The 25170-nt window shown below is 40.3% G+C and overlaps 1 protein-coding gene across 1 annotated transcript; it reads left to right on the plus strand.

Moving 5' to 3' along the window:
• Positions 1 to 4365: 4365 nt before the first annotated feature.
• LOC114042334 (olfactory receptor 51A4-like) lies at positions 4366 to 14349 on the plus strand. Its single transcript, XM_027861019.1, has 2 exons — positions 4366 to 4401; positions 13361 to 14349. The coding sequence occupies exon 2, from the start codon at positions 13393 to 13395 to the stop codon at positions 14347 to 14349; it is 957 nt and encodes a 318-aa protein (XP_027716820.1). The 5' UTR covers positions 4366 to 4401; positions 13361 to 13392.
• The last annotated feature ends 10821 nt before the right edge of the window (positions 14350 to 25170 follow it).

The raw sequence follows: 25170 nt of genomic DNA on the forward strand, positions 1-25170 counted from the left end.
TCACAAAACAACATAAGTAGACCAATTGCCACCTTTATCAACCTCAGGACCAACCTCGTCGGAAACGCAAGTGGGTTCTTGTAAGTCTAGGAGAGTGGAAAGGAGGGGGAGGGCTAAAATAAACTTTGAGAGGTTTAGGGAAAGAGGTTCTGTTGCTAATTGAGGTAGGGCCTATTAATTCAAGAAATGTACCCCATGTCTGCAGCTACAGAGCCCTCAGGACAAGAGGGTGATAACTGGGCTCTTAGTGAGCTTTTCAGGGCTTCTGGAGAAAGAATGAATTCCTAGTGAATGACTGAGGAGAGAGGCAGGCATAAGTACTAAGTAAATATGAGATTTGAGGGATTTTTGTCCCTGGACTAGACTTAAGCTAGCTGGCCGGTCAATAAACTAGCATGTATGAAGAGCCTACTATATGCCAGGCACTGAACTAAGTGCTGGGGATATAAAGAATAGCAAAAACCAGACTTTGCTCTCAAGGAGGTCACAGTGCAATGAGGGAGATGACATACAAAAACCTAAGTACAAACAAGGTACGTACAAGATAAATTTTGGGGTGGTTTCAGAGGGAAAGCGCTAAGATTAAGGAGGACTAGGAAAGACTTCATGCAGAAAGTGGGGCTTTAGCTGACACTTAAAGGAAGCCAGGGAAGCTAGAAGTCAGAGAGAAGGAGGAAGAGTATTTCAGGCATGGGGACAGTCAGTAAAAATACTGGGAGTCAGGAAATGGAATATCACATGAAAAGAATGGCAAGAAAGCAGATGCCACTAGAGCACAGACTATATGGAGAAGAATAAGGTGCAAGAAGACTGGAAAGGTAGGAAGAGGCCAAGTTATGAAGGGCTCTAAAAGGCAAAGAAGTTCATATTTGATCCTGGAGGCAATAGGAGACATTAGTTTACTAAATGGAGTGGAGAAGAGTGATGTGATATGGTCAGACGTATGTTTTAGGAAAACCAGTTTCCAAATGAGTGGTGAATGGATTGGAGTAGGGAGATACTTGAGGCAGAAAGACCAACAGTCTACTGTAATACCTTATTGCTGCAGTCTATCGTAATAGCCTGCTAGCACAAGGTGATGAGGGCTTGCACCAAGGTAATGTCAGCATCAGAGGAGAGAAAGGGGTATATAGGAGGGATATTATGAAAGTTAAAATGGCAGGACTTGGATAACTAATTGGATAAAGGGGTAAGGGGAGGTAAGAGAGTGAAGAGTGGAAGATGACACTTAGGTCATGAGCCTGGGTAACTGGAAGAATGGTGGTATCCTGGATGGTAAATGGGAAGTTAGAATAAGGGTAGAATTTAGGGGAAAAATAATGAGTTCCATTTTGGACGTGTTAATTTGAAAATATGTATGGGACATCTAGTTTGGATAACCAATAGGCATCTAGAGATGCAAGGCTGGAAGTCAAGAGAGAGTTAGGGCTAGAACAGCAGATGTGATTGTCTTCTGAATAATGGTAATCATTGAATCCATGGAAGCTAACCACTAAGTGAAATAGTATAAAGGGAGAAGAGAGAAGGGCCCAGGAAAGATCCCTGGGGCATACCCACACCATGATATGGATGAGGATACAGCAGAGGAGATGAAGGAGTGTCAGATAGGAAGGAGGAGAACCAAGAGAAAGCAGTATCACCAAGAACATAGAGAGAAGAGATTACCAAAGAGAAGAGGGTGATCAACAGAGGTCAAGAAGGATGTGGACTGAGGCAAGGTCATTAGAGCAAAGGCATCAGATAAACACACAACAATTAAATGTGTAAACCCTGTGTTGAAGAGAACTCAAAAAAGTCAGTGCTCACCCCCAAAGAAATCTCTCTTTACTGGTTGGGGAGGTTTGAGGTCAGAGAGTCCTACCCAATCCTCATCACATTACCTCATGCAGGTGGTCTGCACATAGGCCCACCCCTATATAGGAGAGTCACTGAACCGTTGCTTGGAAAATGCCTGAAAGAGCTGCAGATACTGTTGGCTAAAAGAGGAATCTCTGCTCCTGTAGCCATGTCTCTGGACAAAACATGAGAGCTGCTTAGAACAAAGGTAGGGAGTGAAGCGTGTCATGTGTCCCCTCTCAGCCAACCCAATGACCTTCTTCCAATGCTGGATACTTTTCATTCTCTCAGCCAAATAGGCTTCTTCACTACTTCCAAACCTTGCTCTATATTTACCTCTTACCGAATGGAATCAAGAAGAGTGATATGACATGGTCAGACCTATGTTTTAGGAAAACCAGTCTTCCAAATGAGTGGTGAATGGATTGGAGTAGGGAGATACTTGAGGCAGAAAGACCAATAGTCTACTATCTTATTGCAGCAGTCTATCATAATAGCCTGCTAGCATAAGGTGATAAGGGCTTACACCAAAGAATATCAGCATCAGAGGAGAGAAAGGGGTCTTCCCAGTTTAACTTAGTCTGGTTCCACATGGCTAAATTATCACAGCTTCCTCGAAGATACATATAGCAAACTATGTAGCAAACTATGAATGTGTCCGTGTGTTCTTAGGCTTCTGAGACAGTGTGGAACATTTTAATTAACTAAATATCAGGAAATAAGATTGAAGCACCACATCCTGTTGTGCTACCAAGGAGGCTTTATGATTGGCTTGGAGCAGGGGTTCTTAGCCTTTTTGTTTTCGTCATGGCCACCCTTTGGCAATCTGATGAAGCCTATGGACCCCTTCTCAGTGTAATATTTTTAAGTATATAAAATAAAATAGAGGAAACTAATTACATAGAAATACAATTATCTAACTAGCTAACTATAGAGGTATCTGTATTTGTAGGTAGAGCTTCAGCTTATTTTACAGATGAGGAAACTGAGGCAAATAGGGTTAAGTGACCTGCCCACAGTCATACAGCTAGTATCTGAGGTTGAGATTTGAACTCTGGTCTTCCTGACCTCAGGCCTGGTGCTCTATTCACTGCACCACATAGCTGCCTCTAATGAATGGATATCTAAGCCCAATAGCTCTCTGAGGAAGGAGCCTTCATGTCTGTCTCCCTTTGTCCCTTGGAGAGCCCCTGGAAAAAGCCCAGGCATGAATCCTGCAAAGCATGGAAGGTAAGGTGCTTTCAATGCTTTTCAGATGCTTGCTCTTAGAGAATCCATTCTTCCAGTTTCCTGGTTCAATCTAAGCATGCCTCCTGGTGGCACAGTGGGCTTGTGGTCATATTACTGCCCATATAACTAACTCTCATTCCTACAACTGGAAAATCAAGGGAATATGAAGACGGTAGAGGATTTACACTACCTCACAAAGATCATAGCATCTTAGCTAGTAACTGTCTAAGGTGGGATTTGAATCCAGGTCCTCCTGACTTTAGGTCCAATCTACTGTCCTCTGCAGATCTGATCCATTATATCACGCTGCCACTCATTCACATCAGAATTTAACTTGACACAACAGGTCACCCCCAAAGTTTACAAAAGCACAAAAGGCACTCTTTTCCTTATAGCCTTAATATGAGCCCTCTTGATCCTTGTGTTCTCCTCTCTCTCTCTCTCTCTCTCTCTTTACCAAATAAGACTCAACTCTTACCTGGAGTCAATGATTCCATCCGTACAAATACCTACAGTCACAAAGAATGCACAGATGTTGATGATGGACAAAGGCGTAGGGAATTCACCCCACAGGGAAGCAAGGGAGTTTTGGTAGATGGTAGAGAAAAGGAAGGGAGAAGCCTTGCCTTGCTGGAACAGAAAACTCAAGTCTCACATCAATTCCTCCCACTGCATAGTTACTCTTCCCTTTAAGCAATGCTTATCTCTCAGTCTACCTTCCTGTGAGTAATAATTGTCAATGTAGTTAATTCTAGCTATCTATCCTATTTTTACTTCATCAGGAAGAGGAGATAGACTATAAGAGGTTACCCATGAACTCCCTGATGGGTGAAACTCTGCCTTTATTCTTGAGGAGTTCTATATCTATGGAAGGAGGCTGGGGGAATTGGTCCCCACACTTGGTGAAATCCCAGTCCATGGAGAAATTATATATTTGTTTAAAAATGCAGTTACATTCTGTTTAAAGGTGTTTTAAAATTTCTGAAAAAGATACTGTCCTTTTAGGTAAGTTTGGGAATAAGCTGGAGTTATTCAGAGTTTAGCTAGATGGCTTAGTGGATAGAGCTCTGGGTCTGGAATCAGAAAGACCTCAGTTTAAATCCAGCCTCAGACACTTACTAGCTGTGTGCTCCTGGACAAGAGGTAAAGTCCCTTAACTCCTATTTGCCTTAATCCACCAGAGAAGGAACAGCAAACCACTCCTGTATCTTTGCCAAGAAAATCTCATGGACAGTATGGGGTCATGAAGAGTTGGACCCAACTGAGAAACTGAACAACAATGACACCAAAAGGAATGAATTCTACAGAAATTTAGAATTTCCCATGAGGAAGTTGGTAAGTTGGAGGATAAAGTCAGGTCTTTCATAGGATCAGAAAAATTCTCCTGATTGGGGAAATATATATATATATATATATATATTTGAATTGTATTTTACCCAAACTCAGAATAACCAGTTTTGCTAATGGCCATTTAAAAAGGTAACAATCCTTTTTTTTAATCTCCATTTAAATTAAGTCATAAGGATCAGAAAGCCACCATCAGAAAACTAATTTACCTAGTGAATATCAAAGAACTGACAGGCTAGATAGTTAGAAAAAGGAAGCATTCTGAGAGTTTAAATGGAGGTAATAAGGAGGTAACAATGCCTATTTAAGAGACACAGACAGAGAGACAGACAGAGAGATCAAAGGGTGAATTGAAGTTACCTGAAAGTGTGATTGAAGAGGTTCTGATACTAAGAAAAGATTCTTCTTCAATAGTTCAAAAGATGGGAGATTTCATCAGTGTGGTACTTCCTCCATTGATGAAGAACCAGAGATGCCTTCATGAGTTATTCCAAACAAATCTGCCTCCTGATAATGAACTTCCTTTCACTTAACTAGGTTGGTCTTCAGAAGATAGAAATACTGTGTATCTTTAGATAACTATTCTGTATCTTCTTAGCTTGGTAAACCCTGTTTGCATTTCACTGGCACAGTCTTTGAGAACTAAGGGTCATGAAACAAAATGAGTTTTATATTTAGCCCTGATTGGGGAAAACCAAAGTCAGATTAAAAATGATGGATAAATGTTGGAGTTTAGTAAGGAAAGTACTAAAATGTATGCAGGAATTTATATTTCTCTAAATCTCATATTAAATTATACTTTGCCTCAAATTCACTAAATAAATAGGACAATTAAATATTGATTCATATGTATGCTTTGTAAAAATATGAATAGAAAATCACATTAGCTAAAGTGTGCTCTTTGATTCATTTATCCCTTTCTTGGGAAAGTTCAACTAGTTGGGCCATGAAGTTAAGCCCTAGGACCTCTTTTTAATTGACTGCTCCATGAATTAAGTGCATAATGCTTAATGTGTCTATTAAACCCTAGGTTCCTGCCTGAATACCTTCTCAGAGACCTGGGATTGGGGATGACATTCAACAGTAGCTACTTCACCCAGAGACCTTCTTCCTCACAGGCCTCCCTGGGCTGGAGGCTGTCTATCCCTGGCTCACCATCCCCTTTTGTTCCATGACCTTTGTGGCCCTTGTTGGCAATAGCCTGATCCTAGTACTGATCCATGGCAACCTACCCCTTCACCAGCCCATGTACTTGTTCCTGGCTATATTGGCCTTCTCTGGGCTTGGGGTCTCTGCCTCCATGCCACCTACCATGATAAGCATCTTTCTCTTTAGCACCAATGAAATCAGCTTCAATGCCTGCTTGTTCCAGATGGTCTCCATCCACTCCTTCTCTTCGTGGAGTCAGCTGTCTTGCTGGCCATATCTGTGGATTGTTTTATAGCCATTTACAGCCCGTTGTGCTATACAGCCATCTTAACTCTACCCTGCATTACTTGCACAGGAGTTGCTGTTGCGTTAAAGAGTGTAGTGATCATGTTTCCACTGCCATTCCTCTTAAGGCATCTGCCTTTCTGTGGTCACACTGTCCCACTCCTACTGCCTCCATTCAGACCTGATTCAGCTGCCCTGTGGAAACACCTGTCCCAATAGCATTCTGGGGCTATGTATTGTCACCTCCACCTTTGGACTTGACTTCTCACTCATTGTCATCTCTCATGGACTGATCCTTCATATGGTGCTGGGTGTTGCCTCTGGGGAAGGCAGGAAGGAGGCTCTTAACACATGTCACACATTTGTGCTGTACCTGTATACTACGTGCCCATGATTGGGGTAGCTATGGTGCATTGCTTTGTGAAACATGCTGCTTCTGCTGTCTGCTTCCTCCTGGCCAATGTCTATCTCCTAGTGCCTGTTGTGGTCAACCCAATTGTCTATAACATTAAGACCAAGCAGGTCCAGCATGGATTGGTCCAGATTCTGCTCCAGAAAATAATGTTCATTATAGTAGATTTTGAAAGAGAAGACGTCACCCCAGCTGGCAAGGCTATGCCCAACAGGTCAAGTCTAAAGTCAGAGAACCCAGTGGCTTGGGCAACTGAAGCTCCTTTTTCCTGGCAAAAGCACACAGTAGGCAGGATCCTCTCAGTGGGATCAAGGGGTCAATGAGGACTGCCTCTACAGCTCAAATCTGAATGGCTTCTCTGTGTCTCATTCTATTAGCCATTTAGGAGAGATATAAAAGAAGATATAGCATATTCTCCACTATTGGGAAGCCTCTAATCCAATCAGTCAGTCAACACACATTTATTAAAACTTATGTGCCAGGCACTGTGCTGAGTGCTGTGGATACAGAAGAAGGTAAAAGACAGTCCCTGCTCTCAAGGAATTCACAATTTTGTGGGGGAGGAAATCCAATATCCAAAAAGTCATCTTGAAGATGAGTCAGAGAGAGGTGAAAGAATGGACAGTAATGCCCACAATAGAACATGCTGAATTGTTGAGGAGAGAGCTGTGAGTGTTCAAGAAAAGGCTGAATGATTCCTTCAAATATGCTGCAAATAGGATCCCTATGCTGGGTGGGAGGTTGGACTAGATAGGTCTGATATCAAAGTTCAGATTTTGATCACATAAGATCATGGTGACTCTTCTTCAACCTTGTGTCCACAGTCTTTACCAATCATCATTTCATGTGTCCCTCCTCCTGTCCTTAATCATAAGCAGTACACAATTTGGGCGATTTGGATGCTAAATCTATGTGACTGCACCATGAGGAATCTGAGGGTACAAACTCTATAGACACAGGTGAATCGGTCAACAATCCATCTTGACTTGGCCTAACTCAAAACTGACTTTCACGTTGGAATTGCTTCAATCAGAGATCAGTAAGCCAACTCTTAGCCTTGGTCCATAGGGGGCTTTATTCTTGGTCCTTTCTTGCTAGGTTCCAGATCTAGCCTTAGCTCGAGGTCAAAGTTACCTTTTGCATTCATTTGAACTAGGATCATAGGATGATGGATCTAGAACTGAAAGGGATCCTAAAGGCCATAGAATCAAATTCCCTCATTTTACAGATGAAAAACCTGAGGTGTAGAGTAAGTCCTACATTGAGTCCACATGTGGCATAAGAGCTAAGAAAAAAAAAAAACCAACATGATTTTAATTGAGGCACAGCATCCAAACAAAGAAAGTGCTAGTCCTGTGGTATTCCACCTTGTTCAGTTCTGGGCACTGCATTTTTAGAAGGACACTGACAAGCCGGTGAGCGTACTGAAAAGGACATCCCTGATGATGAGAGCTCTCCGTGACAGGTGAGAATCTGATAAAGGAACCAAAGATGTTTCACCTGGAGAAGAAAAAAATTAATGGAGGTCAGGATAGTTGTCTTCAAGTATTTGAAGTGTTTTCATACGATACATAGTAGGGACCTAATCAAAGCTTGAATTGAATTGAATGAATTGAATATAGGAATAGTATGAGACTTGTTCTCCTTGACCCCAGATTATAGAAATAGGAGCAATGGTTAGGAGATGCCAAGAGGTAAATTTCAGCTTGACATAAGGAAAAACTTTGTAATAATTTAAGCTGTTACAAAGAGGAATGGATTGTCTCAGGATACACTAGTTCCCTATCACTATTAGTCTTCAAATAAAGACAGGATGATTATTTGTCAGGGATGTTTTAGCAAGGATTCCTGGTCAGGCATAGGAAGGAAGGAAGGAAGGAATGAACGAAGGAACAAACGAATGAAGGAACTAAGCATTTATTAAGCATTTACTATGTCCTGGTACTGTGCTAAGCATTGGGCATACAAATACAATCAAAAAGAAAGACAACTGCCTTCAAGGAGCTCATAACATACAAAAGGGAGCTGAAAAGGGGCGGGGGGAGGTACTCGCACCAAGAGCATGGTTTTGAAGCCCCGAAGCCAGGAACAAGACCAAGAGGGAAATAAAAGCCAAGCTGGGCCCCTCCAGAAAGTGGAGGCCCCAGAAAAAACTCTTCAGTAGGAGAAGGAGGCAGGTCTTATCGAGGGATAGTCTAGGTTAAGAAAGCTAGCTGGGTAGCAGGATATGCCACTGGGAGGAGACCCTAGGGACTGAGAGAAGTTTTACGATGAGGCAGTCTCAGAGGCATGGTTTTGAAGTCCCCAATCTAGGAAGAGGGCAGACCAGATAAGAATGTCTATTGTCTCCTCGGAAGTTCCTTTAACCTCTAAGATTCAGTGTATAACCCAGGCTTGTCTGGGCATGCCCAGTCCACCTAACATAGAAGTGCCCATGATGGGTCTTTGGAACAGGTCCAGATAGTCTAACATGGAGGCCTCTGCATCCCTTCCCACTTAAGTGGGGTGGCTTCCTTTGACTGACTGTTTCTTTAGAACTGGAAAGATTAAACTATTCACTCTCTTTCTGCTGCTCTTAACCTGCTCCATCCAGAGGGGAAAGATCACAGTCCACCCACAGCATGTGCACCATTAACTGAATTATTCCATCTTATACACCTGCTCCAAGAAATGGACTCCATCACAATGGAGTGATTGTCTCTGTTCTGTTTTAGTTTGTCTTTCTCAGTTTCTAGGTGCTATCTGTGGTGCTCATGGGATCCAGAAGTTTGAGCCTAGTGATTCCAGGAGGGGTTGTGTAGCCATCCAGGCAAGGAAGCCTTGAGAAGTAAGGGTGCTGGGACTCAAGCCCCTTCACACACACACAGAGACACACACACACCCCCAACAAGGGGGGTGGGTCAGGGCTTGGACTTGGAACTGGGACTGTGCTCTATAGTACTGAATGAAGCTATAAACAATCCCTCCTCCTCCCCAGTGACTGAGGCATTGCAAAGTCAGAGGAAAGAACTCTGCACAAAGTAAAAACCTTATGAATTAACATTGGAGAACTTTTTGAAAAGTTCCATCCCTAGCTAGGAGATTGTCATTCCCATACCTGGATCTGTGATCTAAAAATCCGTATCTCCTTCTCAGAAAACTCTTATTAGCCAGTTGTTGGCTTCCAAAGTCTGCCTTACTCTAATGAAATCTTTACCCTCACTTAGCAGCAATAATAAAGGGACCATTGCTCCATGAAGCTTTTAGTTTCTTAGACCAAACTTCACAACCTTTAGCGATACTCTCTGTATTACTTCTAGCATGCTGATGTGAATGACCCAAGAGACATAGTAGTCATCTGGTTTGAAAAGCACTTTCTCTTACCCACATAGGTATCACAGGGAATGCAACAGGTCTCTCTCTCTCTCTCTCTCTCTCTCTCTCTCTCTCTCTCTCTCTCTCTCTCTCTCTGTTGGTCTTAAATCAATGAACAGCTGTCTCAGTACCACTCAGTAGGAAGCCACAAACCACCACTATTCGACTTTTCTTCTAACTTACAGGAAAATCTCCCACCTAGTAGGTGGGAGACCTGTAGACCTAAATCATTATTCCTGGGAAGACTAGTGGCTTCTCTCACAAGCAGGGAGGTGGCACAGTGGATAGGGCGCCAGGCCTGGAGTCAAGAAGACCTAAGTTCAAATTTAGCCTCAAACACTTACTAGCTGGTGAACCTGGGCAAGTAAATCACTTCATCTCTGCCTTCCTCATTTTCCTTAGTTGTAAAATAGGGATAACAATAGCATCTACCTGCCAGAGTTGTTGTGAGGATCAAATAAGATAATATTTGTAAAGCACTTAGCTCAGTGTTTAATAAATACTTGTTTCCTTTCTCTGCAAAGGATCCAGTTTCCTCATCTTTAGGAAGAGCCCCATGTAAGTTTCTATGATGCTAGGGTACAATGAGAATCTTTTATCTTGATGCAAGGAAGTCACTGAAGTTGCCCAGTCCTTAGGGTCTGGACCAGAAGTGAGGGGGTGGGGGTAGCAATGGGTCAACATTTTAGTGAGAAGGAACCAAAATGGTGATGAATGATGGTGGGAGTAGAGGAGCAGGTAAGGACTGATTATTTACTTTCAGGGACAAAAAAGAATACATGACAAGAAAGACAAAAAGGTTGGATATAAGCCCAGCTGCCACTCAGATAAATCAATATTGGAATTATGCAAAAGGAAAAGTGAGCAAGAAACATGCAAAGGCAATCACATCATGAATAGATATTATGTGGAGAAGTATAAGAACTTAAAAACTCCCAATGAAAAAAAAATCAAGGCAATCTGAGGACCCCAGAAATAGGTTTATAAACTCATACAAGCATAGATCTAGAGCTGACAGGAAGTTTCAAGTTCATCTAGCACAATCACCAATTTCACATGTAAGGAACCTAAGGCCAAGAGAAGGGAAGAATCACCACAGAGTATCATCAGTCTAGACCTGGAAGACATCCAAGAGATCATCTAAGCAAAATTCCTAATCTTATAATTGAGGAAGTTAAAATTAAGAGAAATGTAGTGACTTGCCTAGGATCACACAGGTAAGTAAGCATCAGGGTCAAGTTTTAAACACAAGCTCTCTGGCAGAAAATTCAGCTCTCTTTCCACTGAACCACATAATCCAAGTTCTCACTTAGTACAGAAATCCTCTCTAGGATAATCCTGACAAAGAGGGGGTCATCAAGCCTCTGTTTGAATGTTTCTAATATTTTTTTCTGGCATGGGACAACCATGAACACCTTATCCTAATTCAGTGATGAAAACTTCACATGAAAGAAAAAAAAGTCAAGCCACAGAAAATTTAGAATTTTTTTGCCTAACTTTTTTTGAGCCTCTTGCTTTATTTTCATGAAGCCTTCCTTTGCTAGTCCTAATTTCAGCCTGGCTATTTTCTCAATTTCATTTTGTCTTTGTGATCAGAGTGAGTAATTATCTAGATAATTGATCCTCAGAGGAGTGGAAAACTCTGTTCTGGAGGCTTTTCATTATACAGTGTACTCTATTCAGCTTACTCTTGGAGGCTTGACACCCAAATGGGACCTTTACGGAGTCATATAAGATGAGGCCCTCCGCCCACCTTCACATGCCCAGAGAGAAGGAGACACCAACGTTGAAACACCAAGGACCCACTTATAGAGTTTCCAAAGAGTCTCTTCTTTCTTGGTAAGTGTCTGTGATCTGGCTCTTGAACCAGGTCTTCTTGGAACAAGTCCTGCACCTTAGTATCCATCACAGTCTCCAGTCTTGGCCTCAGGTCCTAACCGTTACCTCCTATACCTTGACTTTGGGATACACCTTTCCCCTGTCTCATGAGGGAAGATATAGAAGACCCTAATTGAGATTGAAATGGAATTTATAAGGATTCCTGTCTAGAAGTGAGGAAACCCCAGCCCAGTTAGGGAACTGTTGAAGAGAAGGGAGAAGAGGCTAGAGAGAGAGAGAGTTGGAACAAAAATGTGAAAAGATCCAAAAAAAAGGTCTGAGGGAATTCTTAGCAAGTTTGGTTTTTAGAGCTTCTGGGTTTTTTTGGGGTGCAGACTGTTGTGGGTTAGAGCAGTACTAACTTCTAAAGCATTGCTGAAGTGCTTCTGATCCTCTTCACTGAGCCCCAAACTACTTTTTGGTTCCAATTTGAAGTTGTTCTCTCCATAGGCACCTGAATCCTGACTCAGTGATATTGAATGTCATATCATCCCAAATTATTATTCTCTCTCTCTGTCTTGATAAAGTCCACAGAATGCCCCACTATTCAAGTTTTCATAAGTTATTTGCCTCTAGTTAGTCAATGCACAACTTTTTGATTGTCCCAATATCTCCACAACCAGTTTTGAATCACATTCCTGTCATCCAGTTGAATGTGATTTCTTTGAGGGCCTGGACTGTTTTTCATTTTGTTTTTGTATCCCCAGCTATGAGAGAAAGAGAGGTGGGGGTAGATAGATAGACAGATAGTGCTTCATGGCGGCAAGTTGCTTTGTACATCTTTAAGCATTTGGATCTCATAATAAATATATGAGGTAGTATGTACATTGTATACTTTCCCCCTTTCTCAATGGGTGTGGGAGGGGAGGAAGAAGGGGAAGAATTTAGAGCTCAAAATTTTAAAAAAAATGAATGTTAATAAATACGTGCATGAGTGATGATCATTAACTTCGTTTTACATGTGAGGACACAGGTTCAGAGCGATAGATGCCACTTAAGTAGTCAGGGGGAGAACCATTCCTCATTGTCAGGTATTCTGACTCTAAGAGCTGACAGCACAGTACTTGGCACACAGTAAGAACTTGATAAATGCCTTCTTTCTTTTTTATGCCTTTCTTTTCCTTTTTTTCTATTATTTTTCCTTTCTCTCCTTTCTTTCCTTGTTTTTCTTTCTTTTTTCTTACACAGAGATATTTCTCATAATGTAGGAAAGATGCTATATAGTGGTAACATTCTAATGCTCTGAAACTAAGAAGTCCAACACCACTCTCTTTTGACTTTTGGACCAGACTTTAAAGACCTTTGTGTTTGTCCAACTATAGGATCCCAATAGGAAAGAGGATGGGATTAAGCAATTATGTGCCAGGCACTGTGTTAATCTTCACAACAACCCTATGAGGTAGGCACTAGTAGGATTCTCATATTACAATTGAGGAAACTGAGGCAGATAGAGATTAAGTGACTTGCCAAGGGTCACACAGCTAGTAAGAGTCTGAGTCTAGATTTCAACTTAAGTCCTCCTGACTCCAGGCCCAGAATTCTATCCACCATGCCACCTAGTTGCCTTGAGATGAGACTCTCTTTGCTCCTTTTCATTCATCCTGCCCCCTCTGGACACCCAGTGCATAGGATCACAGATTTCTATCTAAATGTTACTTTGTAAGTTAGTTAATCAAAATTTCTCATTTGACCATTATAGAACCAGAGATGTTCACTAAGTTGCCCAAGATCATACCAACAGTTAAACAAAAGAGGCAGGATTTGAACCCTACTTCTCTGGTTCAAAAGTCCATGTTCTTTACACTGAGCCCATGGGGGTTCTTTCCACAGTAGTCCCTGATTATTAACATATTGCTTACAATCCTCTAGGAAACTCTGATCCCATAGGATCAAGTTCTGCAATGCAAAGTCTCAACAGCTCCTTACCAGTCACTCTCCAGACCTTCATTCTGGTTGGCATCCCTGGGCTGGAAGCTGAGCACATCAGGATTTCTATTCCCTTCTGCCTTATGTATGCTATCATCTTCCTGGGTAATGGCACTATCCTCCATGTAATTTGGGTTGACCAAACCCTTCATCAGCCCATGTACCTCTTCTTGGCTATGCTGGCATCAGCTGAGCTCGGTGTCACCACATGTACACTGCCTACTGTGTTGGGAATCTTCCTCTTTGGCATCAATAAAATCAGCTTTGAAGCTTGCCTGCTCCAGATGTTCTTCATGCATTCCTTTACCATGATGGAGTCAGGTGTCCTACTGGCCATGTCTGTGGATCGCTTCATAGCCATCTACAACCCACTGCGCTACATGGCCATCCTGACCCTGCCTCGAATTGCCTGCACAGGGGTTGCCATCGAGCTGAAGACCTTGGGGCTCATGCTCCCACTGCCCTTACTCTTAAGACACTTGCCCTTCTGTGGCCACAATACTCTGTCCCACTCCTACTGCCTCCACTCAGACCTGATCAAGTTGCCTTGTGGAAACACTCGCCCCAGCAGCATCCTGGGGCTCTTCATTGTAATCTTCACCTTTGGAGTGGACTCAATGCTCATTGTGGTCTCTTATGGGCTGATCCTTCGAACAGTGCTAGGCATTGCCTCTAGGGAAGGTCAATGGAAGGCACTTAACACATGTGTGTCACATATCTGTGCTGTGCTTGCATACTACGTACCTGTGATCAGTCTTTCTGTGTTACATCGCTTCATGCACCCTATGCCTCCCCTGCTGCAGGTTATGATGGCCAATGCTTACCTCTTATTCCCACCTGTGGTCAACCCAATTGTCTACAGCATCAAGACCAAAGAAATCCGCCGGGCTATTGTACAAACACTGTCCAGGAAGAAGGCCATGGTTAGTTAAGGGTAATGACCACACAAGAAACTCTAGATTAGACTCAAATAGGCTGATCCCATCCTTGTGAGAAGTTTTTCTTGATTTCTGCTGAAAGTAGGAAACATTAAGACTATGACATCAATCAGAATGTGATAGCAACTCAATTGTTCTGTTGTGACCCAAGGCATTTGCATTCACCACCAATTGTCCCATCTTCCTCTGTGTGGGTGGGAAGGGAGGTGGTGGGGGAAGGATAGGAGGAAGAACAAATGAATGAAAAAGTACTTATTAAGTGCTTACTACATACAAAACACTGTGCTAGGGATTAGGGATACAAATAAACAAGTAAAACAATCACTGTTCTCAAGGAACTCACTTTCTAATGGGGAAGACAAAACATTTTTTTTTTTGGTTTGTTTTGTTTTTTCTTGGGAAGGCAAAACATAAGGAAGGCTTTGGCTGCAAGCCAGATGGAAATGTCCAACAGTCCTTAGGTACCAGCAGCAAAATAGTTGGTAATGCATCTTCTTTAACGTTATTTCCACTAACAAAACTGGATCTATTTCCAATGTTAAACCATTTGACAGTGCAAAAGACTGGTGGTTAAAACTTTCTTTCCCCGATCTTCAGTAACTGTAGCTACTGAGGTAGTAAGGGGATGCCATAGGTACAGAAGCACTTGTAAAGTAACAATCCCATATGGATTCATTACCTGGATGGTGGAAGCAGGGTTGATAATCTGGGGAGAGGATGGGATGAGTACTTTTGTTTCTGAGTTCTTGGGCTTAGAGTCCTGAATTGTCTACTCTAAACTCCTCACCCATTTTCCTTTCCTTCCCCACCCCACCCACCATCAACCATTTTTCCTATGCTTTTCTCTGTTTCTTGTATATGTGCATGCATATGTGTGTTTTTTTGGGGGGGGGGTGTTTATGAGTATCAGGCCTGGGAATAAAAAGAACTTGATAATTATTAAAATCTGTAAAATGATTACGCCCAATCAATAAGAGTAATGCAAATCAAAATAACCCTAACATCCCATCTCACACCTAGAAAATTGGCAAAAATGAAAATAGATGGGAATTATCAATGTTGGAGATGGAGGGTCTGTGAAATGACAGGAACATTGATGAACTACTTTTAAAACTGTGAAATGCTCTAACCATTCCGGAAAGCAACTTGGAATTATGTTAAGAAATGTAAATCAAAGCAATCCTGAATTTTCACTTCATAACAAGCAAATTGGTAAAGGTAAAAATAAATATTGGAGGGATTATGAGTAAAGGCACATTAATACACTGTTGGTAGAGCTATGAATTGGTATAAAAAGTTCCTAAGATATTCACATCCTTTGACTCAGGGCTCTTACCACTAGGGATATACACTAAAGAAGTCAAAAACAGAAGTGAAGGTCCCATATACACCAAAATATAGATAGCAGTACTTTCCTTGAGAAAAACTGCATCCACCCCTTCCTGATATCCAGCTGATGTCAACTGGAAATATAGTAGATGTCCATCTATTGAGGAATGGCTACATAAATTTTCATACATGAGTGTAATAAAAATATGCTGAGTCATAAGAAAAATGAATGTTTAGAATAAAGAGGATGTGAAAACACAAACTGATGCAAAGTAAAGTCAGAAGAACCAGCTAAATGACATATATGTAATGACTATAACATAAATAAAAAGTGTGAAAACCCTAAAGAGAATACTATAATTAAAATTACCAAAAAGATTTTTGAAAATACACTTTCCTCCCTCCTTTGCAGAGGTAGAGGATTACTCATGTAGAACATTATATATCCAGTCAGACTTTGTTGCTATGTTAATTTTGCTGAACTGTCTTTATCTCTTTCTTTTTTATTCCTTACTAGAAGAGTAGAAGAAAGGAAAAAGATATTTTTGGAAATGAAAGTGATATAACCTTTTAAAAAATGAATATGATTTCTCAAAAGTTAAAGAAAACAGGATATTAAAATCAAATCTTAGCCATTATTATATCAAGAAAATCTTCTTAAAATGAAAAAAATACATTGGATAGAGAATTTAAAGGAAGGAATAAGCAATTATTAAGAGTCTGCTATGTGTCAGGCACTGTGCTAAACTCCTTACAAATAATATCTCATTTAATCCTCACCACAAACCTCAGAGGTAGATGCTATTATTAAGCTCAATTTACATTTGGAGAACCTGAGACAGACAAAAGTTAAGTGACTTTCCTATGATCACATGACTAGTAAGTGTCTGATTCAAACTCAGTTTTTCTTAACTCTAAGCCCAGCTCTTTATCTACTGTACCACCTAGAGGAATGAGGGGAATTTTGAGGAATAGCCAGAATATAAGTGTTGCGATGTTAGATTTTGTGGAGGGGTATAAAATGTAAGAAGACTGGAAAGGCAGAAGAGGGCCAGAGAGTAGGAAGCCATTGCAGTTTGTTGTGAACATACAGGCACTCTAACACACAGTTGGTGGAGCTATGAATTGGTATAGCCTTAATTTCCAATTATGCTTAACAAAAAGTGACTAAAATGTTCATCTTCTTTGATTGAGAAATCCCACTGCAAGGGAGAAACACTAAGGTGGTCAAAGCTAAAAGGGAAGGTCTCATGCCCATCAAAATATTAATCGTGTATTTTTTTAGAACATGGTTGGATGGGAGCATTAGAAAGATCATTGTGGGAGCTAAGTGGAGAGTATACTGGTGTGGGGAGAGACCTGAGAAAAGAGACCAACCAGAAGGCTATTACAAATAGTCTGAGCATAAAATGCTGAGGGCTGCTCCCAGCCTAACTGTAGCCCCTAACAGTAGCTTCCTTCCTTATGGTACCCCTATACTAGGGCTAGGACTTTTGCATTTGAGTCACCTTTGTGTGTATGTGGTATGGGCTTTGCGATGTGAGTTATGCTTCCTTGATGAGTACAATTACATCTGCAGATTACATTGACTTGATAGGGGTGAGGAAAATGTATCAAGGCTTAAAATCATGAAGGCTTTGTTTGGGATCTTGAATATGTCTCCTTGATAGGTAAAAACACCCTCATCGATTGACTGGCTATGTGGAAAAGGTGAATAACTGAGTTTTGGAGAGATGTGTTCTCTCCAGACAAAGTGACCTCTGAGACTAAGGAAATAGAATTGTAAGGTTTGTACTTTACTTTCCCTCCCTATTGGCAATGACAGAATAAAAGGGAAGGAAGGAGAAGAGATTAAACATTTATACAGTGCCTACTAGGTGCCAGGCACTGTGTTAAGTATGTGTGTGTGTGTGTGTGTGTGTGTGTGTGTGCATGTGGGTGTGCTTAACAAATATTATCTCATTTGACCATCATAATAACCCTGCAAAGTACCTATTATTATTATTCCCATTTTACAGTTGAGGAAACAGCTAAACAGAGGCTGTGATTTGCCCAGAGTCACACGGCGGCTGAGTGGATGAAGTTGGCTTTGAACTCAGAACTTCCCCATTATAGAATGATCCTATTTTAAAAGAGCACTTTACCAAAAATGGGAAAAGGACCCACATATACAAAAATATTTATACAGCTTTTTTTTGTGGTGGCAAAGAATTGGAAATTGAGGGGGATGCTCATTAATTGCAGAATGGCTAAACAAGTTGTGGTATATGAATGTAATGGAATACTATCGTGCTATAAGAAATGATGAGCAGGCAGACTTCTGAAAGACCTGGAACTGTTGCTGAGTGAAGTGAGCAGAACCAGGAGAACGTTGTACACAGTAACAACCACACTATGCGATGACTAACTTTGACAGACTTATCTCTTTTTAGCAATGCAAGGATCTAAGACAACTCCAAAAGACTCATGATGGAAAATGTTGTCCACATCCAGAAAAAGAATCTGAAAAGGAGTCTGAATGTAGATTGAAGCATAGTATTTGCTCTTTCTTTTTTTTTTTTGTTTCTTCTTTCTCGTAGTTTTCCTCATTGGTTCTAATTCTTCTTTATAATGTAACATAGGTTTAATATGAATGTATATGTTGAGCCTATATCGATTTAAATGCCATCTTGGGATGGGGGAGGAGAGAGATGGAAAGAAAATTTGGAACTCAAAATTTTATGGAAGTAAATGTTGAAAACTAAAAATAAATAAATTTGTAAAAAAAAATAATAGATAACTCCTAAGGAGTTGTCTTAAGTACATGGAGATTAAATACATTTTCCAGGGTCTGAAAATAAGCAAGTGTCAGAGATGAGAACTGAACTAATAATTTTTTCACTCCAAGGCTAGCATTCTATCCACTGTTACCTGCAAGTTCTTCATCTGGAATAAAGTATACTAAAATTTTAAAAAAAGAGGCCTTTACCACTTTACAGATTTTCTTCCAATATAAAGAATTCACATAAGAGTAACCTCAGAGAAATTAATTTCCCAAAAGAACAAACCTAACCTTAACCACAACTCCTATGATACCAAGCTTTGCACACTCACCCCATTTCCATTCTGTCATAGTATGCCACTGATTGGCTCTATGCTCCAAGGTGGCCCAATAAGCTATAAAAACCCAAGTTGCATCCCAATTCTTGATTGTTTTTATTTGTGGATAGGACAGTCCACACTACTCTGCCCAGTTTACCTTAGAGATGCTGACTTTGGACACGGGAGCCACATAGTCTCAAGAGAGGAAGGAGAAAACCAGGAAGAGCTGAGGTCCCTTTCACTTTCATCTCTAGAGCACTAAACAAAAACTGTATTTTGATATTAGTAGGGGATGCCATGGTTCAGGCAAAATAAGCCAAAGTGAGTGATTTGGGGCCATAATTTCCAAGAATTTGAAGGCCTAAACCATAGAACCCCATTGCCAGAAACTGGGCTAACTTTATCAGAAAGGTGAGAATTCAGGAAGTTTCAATGATTTCTCCACAAATCTTGTGAGATATTCAAATGGTGTAGCAAAAAGGCAGTGTATTTAGTCAGAGAACTTGTGTTCGAATCAAAGATCTTCTGCTTTGCTACTTCCTGTGTAACCTTGAATGAGACAATAACCTCACTAGGTCTCAGTTAACATATTTAGAAAGGGGGTGAGAAGGTAAGAGGAGAGAGATTGATGACTTCTACAATCCTTTTCATATCTAAATTCTCTCCTGGGGCCAGAACATAGATTTAGCAAAAAGCAACATGAAATAAGCACAGCACCTTGGTATTTAGAAGGCATGTAATAAATATGAATGGATTAATTCAAGAGCTAGTTATTTTCCAAGAAATAGAATATGATCTTATCACTTTGTACTCCCCCCCTCAAAACCATTTATGCTGGCAGTTAGGTTTTTAGAATATCCCCTTCCCTGGTAATTTCTGAAGGGCCACAAGATGGAGTTATTACTTCAGGAAGACAGTAGGTTTGTTGTTCATGAAATGAGCTTTCCAACTCTCTGTATTTGGAAAATAAAGGGGTTGGGGTTTTTTTTTGTTTTTTTTGTTTTTTCAAATAAAAAATGGGAAGGGGAATAAGAGAATTTGGAAACTCTGAAACTTTGCTCTGTTTTAAAAAGAGAGAGAGAAAATAATTCTATAACTGCTTTTGACCAGATTGAAGTTAATTCTCAAGAAAGAATAATCAATACCATTAGATTAATATTAAGATTTTTGCTTGTTGGGCTTCTAACAAATCCATTTTCTTCTTTTCTTTTCTCGACAACACATCTACTATTGACTGGTTCTATTTGTACATCACTCAATATTTCTACCTCTAAGCATTTTCTGTTTTCTTAAAGACTCTACATGGGTATCACCTCCAACAGAAAGCCTTTTCTGATTCCCCAGCAATTAGTGCTCTCACCCACTCCCACTCCCCCCCCCCCAAAAAAATCACCTGGTTTTACTTATCCAGGTTATATGCTATATTCCCTACCACTTCTGCTCCTAGAATGTAAGCTGCTCCGGACACAAGGGCTGTTTTGTTTGTGCATTTGTGTCCCAACTGGCTAGCACAGTGCATTATAAATATTCTTCAATATTTGAGCGAATGTGTGATCTCTTGGATATAGGATATTCCCTTCCTAGGAGCATATTGAGACCCATAACTTTTCATCCTATGCTATTCTTTTCAGTATCCTTCCGTAGATCCAGAGGTATGCTGGTAAATGTTTAACGATCTGCTCTCCCAGGTGGGAGAGGGGAAGTATAAGGAAGTATCCACGACACACTTCTATGTTTAATATACATTATTTACATTTTCTCCATCATTTTATTAAGTCTAGACAATCAACAAAACAATAAATCAAGCCCTGATTTGTAGTGTTGGCCAAGATCCCAGGTTTAAATGCTCACACTGAAAATTTAACAACTCACTATAGCCAGTTGAACCTGGCTCCAGAATGTCCCTTCAAAGATCCATCATGGCAGCCAGGTGGCAGAATCTAGGATTTGGAGTCAAGGACACCTGTGTTTGAATCATGCCTCACAGTTACTATCTGTGTGACTCTTACCTTCTCTGAGATTCAGTTCCCTGATTTATAGAATGGGAAGTGTTGGGTGGATCAACTGAGATAATATATGAAAAAAAATTTTGCAAACTTTAAAATACTATGTAATATTAATTATTATTATTGTTGCTATTATTATTAGTATTATGTAGGATCTTCCAACATACTAGAGGCCTTATTTTAGGTGGCATTTGGGTCATATTAGCCCAAACATCTATTATCTCTTGCTCTTTCTATGTAATAAATCCACCTACTTTTCTGATCATATTTTACTGAATGGTATTTTTAGGCCACTTCTTGTGTGTAGATCATTCTGGAAATATGCTATAGCCCATCTGCCGAACCCTTCACACAACTTCCCATTGACATTTAAGTTACTTTCAAGTCTGATTCTTTGGAGACTGTGGTACATCAAGATTTGCAATCACATGGAAGCACAAATTATATCCTACTCACCTGCTCTCTTCCTCCTATTGAATGCTGACCAATTTACTGTCTGTAAACAGGGTCTGTGTCAAGTACATGTACTGTTTGGATTGACCATCCAGTTGAAAAGTGTCATCTGGACAATGGGCATTTTTTATACATTTTTTGATCCTGTATGGATTGTTAGGTCAATCTCTCTCTTTTTTTCTCTTTACTTCAAGACAGTCATATTTGTTTAATGATCCTTTTTAATATCACATTCATTTCTGAATATACCCTCCTCATCCAGGGAACCATATCTGGTAACAAAGATTAGAAAAGAAGAAGGAAAAAAGCCATTCAGTAAAACCAAACAACACATTGACCATGGCTGACAGTATAAGCAATATACCATATCCATAGGCCCCCAACTCTTCACTAAGGAAAGACAAGTATATTGTTTCATCTCTCCTGTGGGTCTGATTTTGATCATTATAATTATGCAGCATTTAGTTTCATCTTATTTTCTTCATTTATCTTCATTGTTACACATATTATTTTCCTGATATTACTAACTTCATTATGAATCAGCTCATATGTATTCCCACAATATTCTCACTTCTTTGAAACAATTCATTGTAGTACAATAATATTCCATTACTTTCACGTAATACAATTTGTTTAACTTTTGTCCAATTGATGCGCATCGAATTTGCTTCCAGTTCTTTGCTTAACAAATTGTTTTAAAAAAGTATGGTTCTGAATAGTTTTGGTGCATAAAAGATCTTTCTTTCTACTTTTAACTTCATTGGAATACATACCTACCAGTTGGATCTCTGAGTGACATTCTAGTCACTTTTTAGCATGAATCCGAATTACTTTCCAGAATGGTTAGAATAGTTCACAGCTCCATCAACAGTGTATGAGTATGCCTTTCTTCTACAAGAAATCCTAGAGATAGAAGGGAGAAAAGAGAGGCAAAAGTGACTCATTTTCTTTTGGACTCCAGTTTTGATGTTCGGTTTTTATAAACTAACAGAAAGTTTGGGGCTACAAATCACATTCAAGATCATGTGGTCCAACTGTATCATTTTATAGATTGGGAAATTGAGTCCCACAAAGATCAAACTTGCCTAAGGTCACTGTTGACTGATTTCTTTCTAGGCCATTGTCCTGGTGAAGATTTTGGTTTCTAGTTTCTTGAGGATTCCCAGAGAGTGCCTTAAATCAGTGCAGAAGAAAATAGTAACTAAGTGGATAATTATTCCTCAAAGGACTTCCTCCTCTCTCCATCATTCCACCTGCTTATTGCCACAGTGCCTCAGCTGCCCAGGTGGGTCTTCTCTCAGCTCATTTAAGAAGCCATGAAGGCCCACTCCACATGCCCAGAAAGAAGGAGATGTCAGGTGTGAGGCAGCATGGATGTGGTGTCTCTCAAACTCAAAAGAAATTGAATTTGCCTCTTTGATCATGGTAAGTATTTTAGTACCAGTCTTATTTGCTCATGGATTCTTTAATTCAATAAAAATGTATTAATGCCTAATATGTGAAATTCCTTCTACTTGATTCTGGGCTTAGAAAGGTGAAAAAAGGACAGAACCCATGGCCTCAGGGAGGTTACAACTGAAGTATCTGGTTGTTAAGTCATATTCACAATAAGTCTAATACAAGGTAGAATTGAATAGGAGTAAAAAAAAGAGGTTCAAACAAAACACCATAAAAATATGAGAAAGGAGACTCTGCTTTAAGCTGGTAGGGTCAGGAATGGCTGCCCAAAGAAGGTAATACTTGATCTGAGTCTTTGAGGAAAAAAAGGTTCTCATTAGGCAAAGTAAATCAAATGTGTTTTAGACCTGGAGGCCAGCCTACACAAAAGCAGAGAGGTGGGAGAGAGCAGAATGAGATCCAAGAACAGTGAGCCCCAGTGTGAATAGAACATATGATGCCTAAAGTGGGATAGTATCATATCAGGCAGGAAAGTTAGGTTGGAATCATATTTGGAAAGGCTTTACATTTCAAACTTCTTCTGCGGGGTGGGGTGGGGTGGGGGGAGTTGATTTGTTTTGTTTTTATGCTATGCATGGGATAAAAAATAGAGGCCCCCTAGAGAGTTCTGAGCTGAAAAGTTATATGGTCAGAGCTGGGTATTAGGAAGATTACTTGGGTAATCTACTGAGTAAGAGGCGGGAATGCAGAGGCTAGCTGAACAGATATAAGGCTCTTACAATAGTACAGGAAACAGGTGGTTTGGGCCCGAATTAGGGTTGTGACAGTGGAAGTGGAAAGGAAGAGCAGCTGTGAAAGGCATTTTAGAGGTAAAATTTTTCACAATTCATAGATAACTCCAAGGTTTTGAGCCTGGGTGAGTGGGAGGATTGTGGTGCTACAATAGAATTAGAGAAGTTGGGAAGAAAGACAGGTTTTGAGGGGAAGACAATTTTAATAATGTTGAATCCAGGGTGCTGGAAGGACAGTAGGAAGCTGAAGATTCAGGGCAAAATCTCAGGGAAGAAATTGGGACTTAATGTAGAAATTTTTGAACCGTCTTCATAGAGCTGATAATTAGAACCATGAAAGAGGTTGGAATCACCAAAAAAAAAAGTGGCTATAGAAAGTGAGGAAGAAAATATCTGAGAAGTGAATCTGAAAAGAAGATGCCTACCTATAAAGGGAAAGATATAGAATATAAACTCCCTGAAATCAGGGGCTGTTTTTTTCCCTCTTTGTATCCCTCCTTTCCAGTTTACTTTGCAAATAGTAAGCCATTATTAAATGTTTATTGAATTGAATAGAACCCAAGAGGTAGAAAATGAACTATCAAAGAAGACTTGTGTAGAGTTTTGATAAAAGGGAGGGGAAGGAAAAAAAGAGAACAAGCAGCAGAAACAGGATAGTCAACAGCAACAAATGCTAGAGAGAGATTGGGAAAGGTAAGGTCTGAAAAAAGGTTATTGGACTTAGTGAGTAGAAGTTCTTTAGTGATCTCACAGAGAGCAATCTCATGGAATGATGGGGATGGAAGAAAAATTACATAGGACTGAAAACTGAATGACTGGTGAGGAGGTATAGGCAGGGAATATGGTATACTCTTCCTAAAACATCTCCTCTAAAACAGGGAGAGTTAAGATAGTAACTTGAAGGGTCAAGGGTAAGTATTGTGGGGTTTTTTTAATTATAGCAGACAAGATAAGGAAAAAGATCAAATGGCTATGGAAAGACTGAAGATGAGAGAGAGAGAGAAAGAGAGAGAGAGAAGGGTGTGGGGAGGGGGGAGATAATTGCTGGTGGGAGGCTTTAGAGAAAAATTTTTTAAAAAGATAGGATCTAGGATGTAGGTATAGGGGTCAGCCTTGGGAAGGAGAGCTAACTTATGTGAAATAGAAGAGAAGGGGACATGAAGGGAGAAGAGAAGGTAGGTGAAAAAAAAATAGGTTTTGTGGTATAAAAGAGAAAAAAAGATAAAGGAGATCACATTAGATGACTTCAGTCTTTTCAGTAAGGCAGCCCCCTGGCCTCCAGCCCTGGCTCCATTTCATGATATAGCATCATGATACAGTGGAAAGACTACTGGACTCAGAGTTGGTTGAGACCTTGTCTTCAAATACTGCCTCTGAAATTTGTTAGTCATATGACCCTGAGTAAATAATTTAAACCTTCTGAAAATTTGTTTCCTCATGTTTACAATGAGGATAATAATACCCACCCACCCCTACTTGTCTTACAGGATTGTTGTGAGGCTCAAGTGAGATAACATGTTGAAAGAACTTTGCGTAATGTAAAAGCCTATCTAAAAGTCAGATAATTATGGCTTCACCCATTTCCTTGAACACAAGCCCATGACCCCTACCCCATTCCCATTTCATGATACCAGTTCCTAACACTAACCATAGCCCTCAATTTGACTTCATCACCAACCTCTGCCCCAGTCCTCAGTCTAACCTTAATTCCAATTTCAGATGCAGCACCCAACTCCTGGGTCTAACTCTAGCCTCCA

Source organism: Vombatus ursinus, unplaced genomic scaffold (genome assembly GCF_900497805.2).
Source record: "Vombatus ursinus unplaced genomic scaffold, bare-nosed wombat genome assembly UNPS02014355.1, whole genome shotgun sequence".
Taxonomy (NCBI): domain Eukaryota; kingdom Metazoa; phylum Chordata; class Mammalia; order Diprotodontia; family Vombatidae; genus Vombatus; species Vombatus ursinus.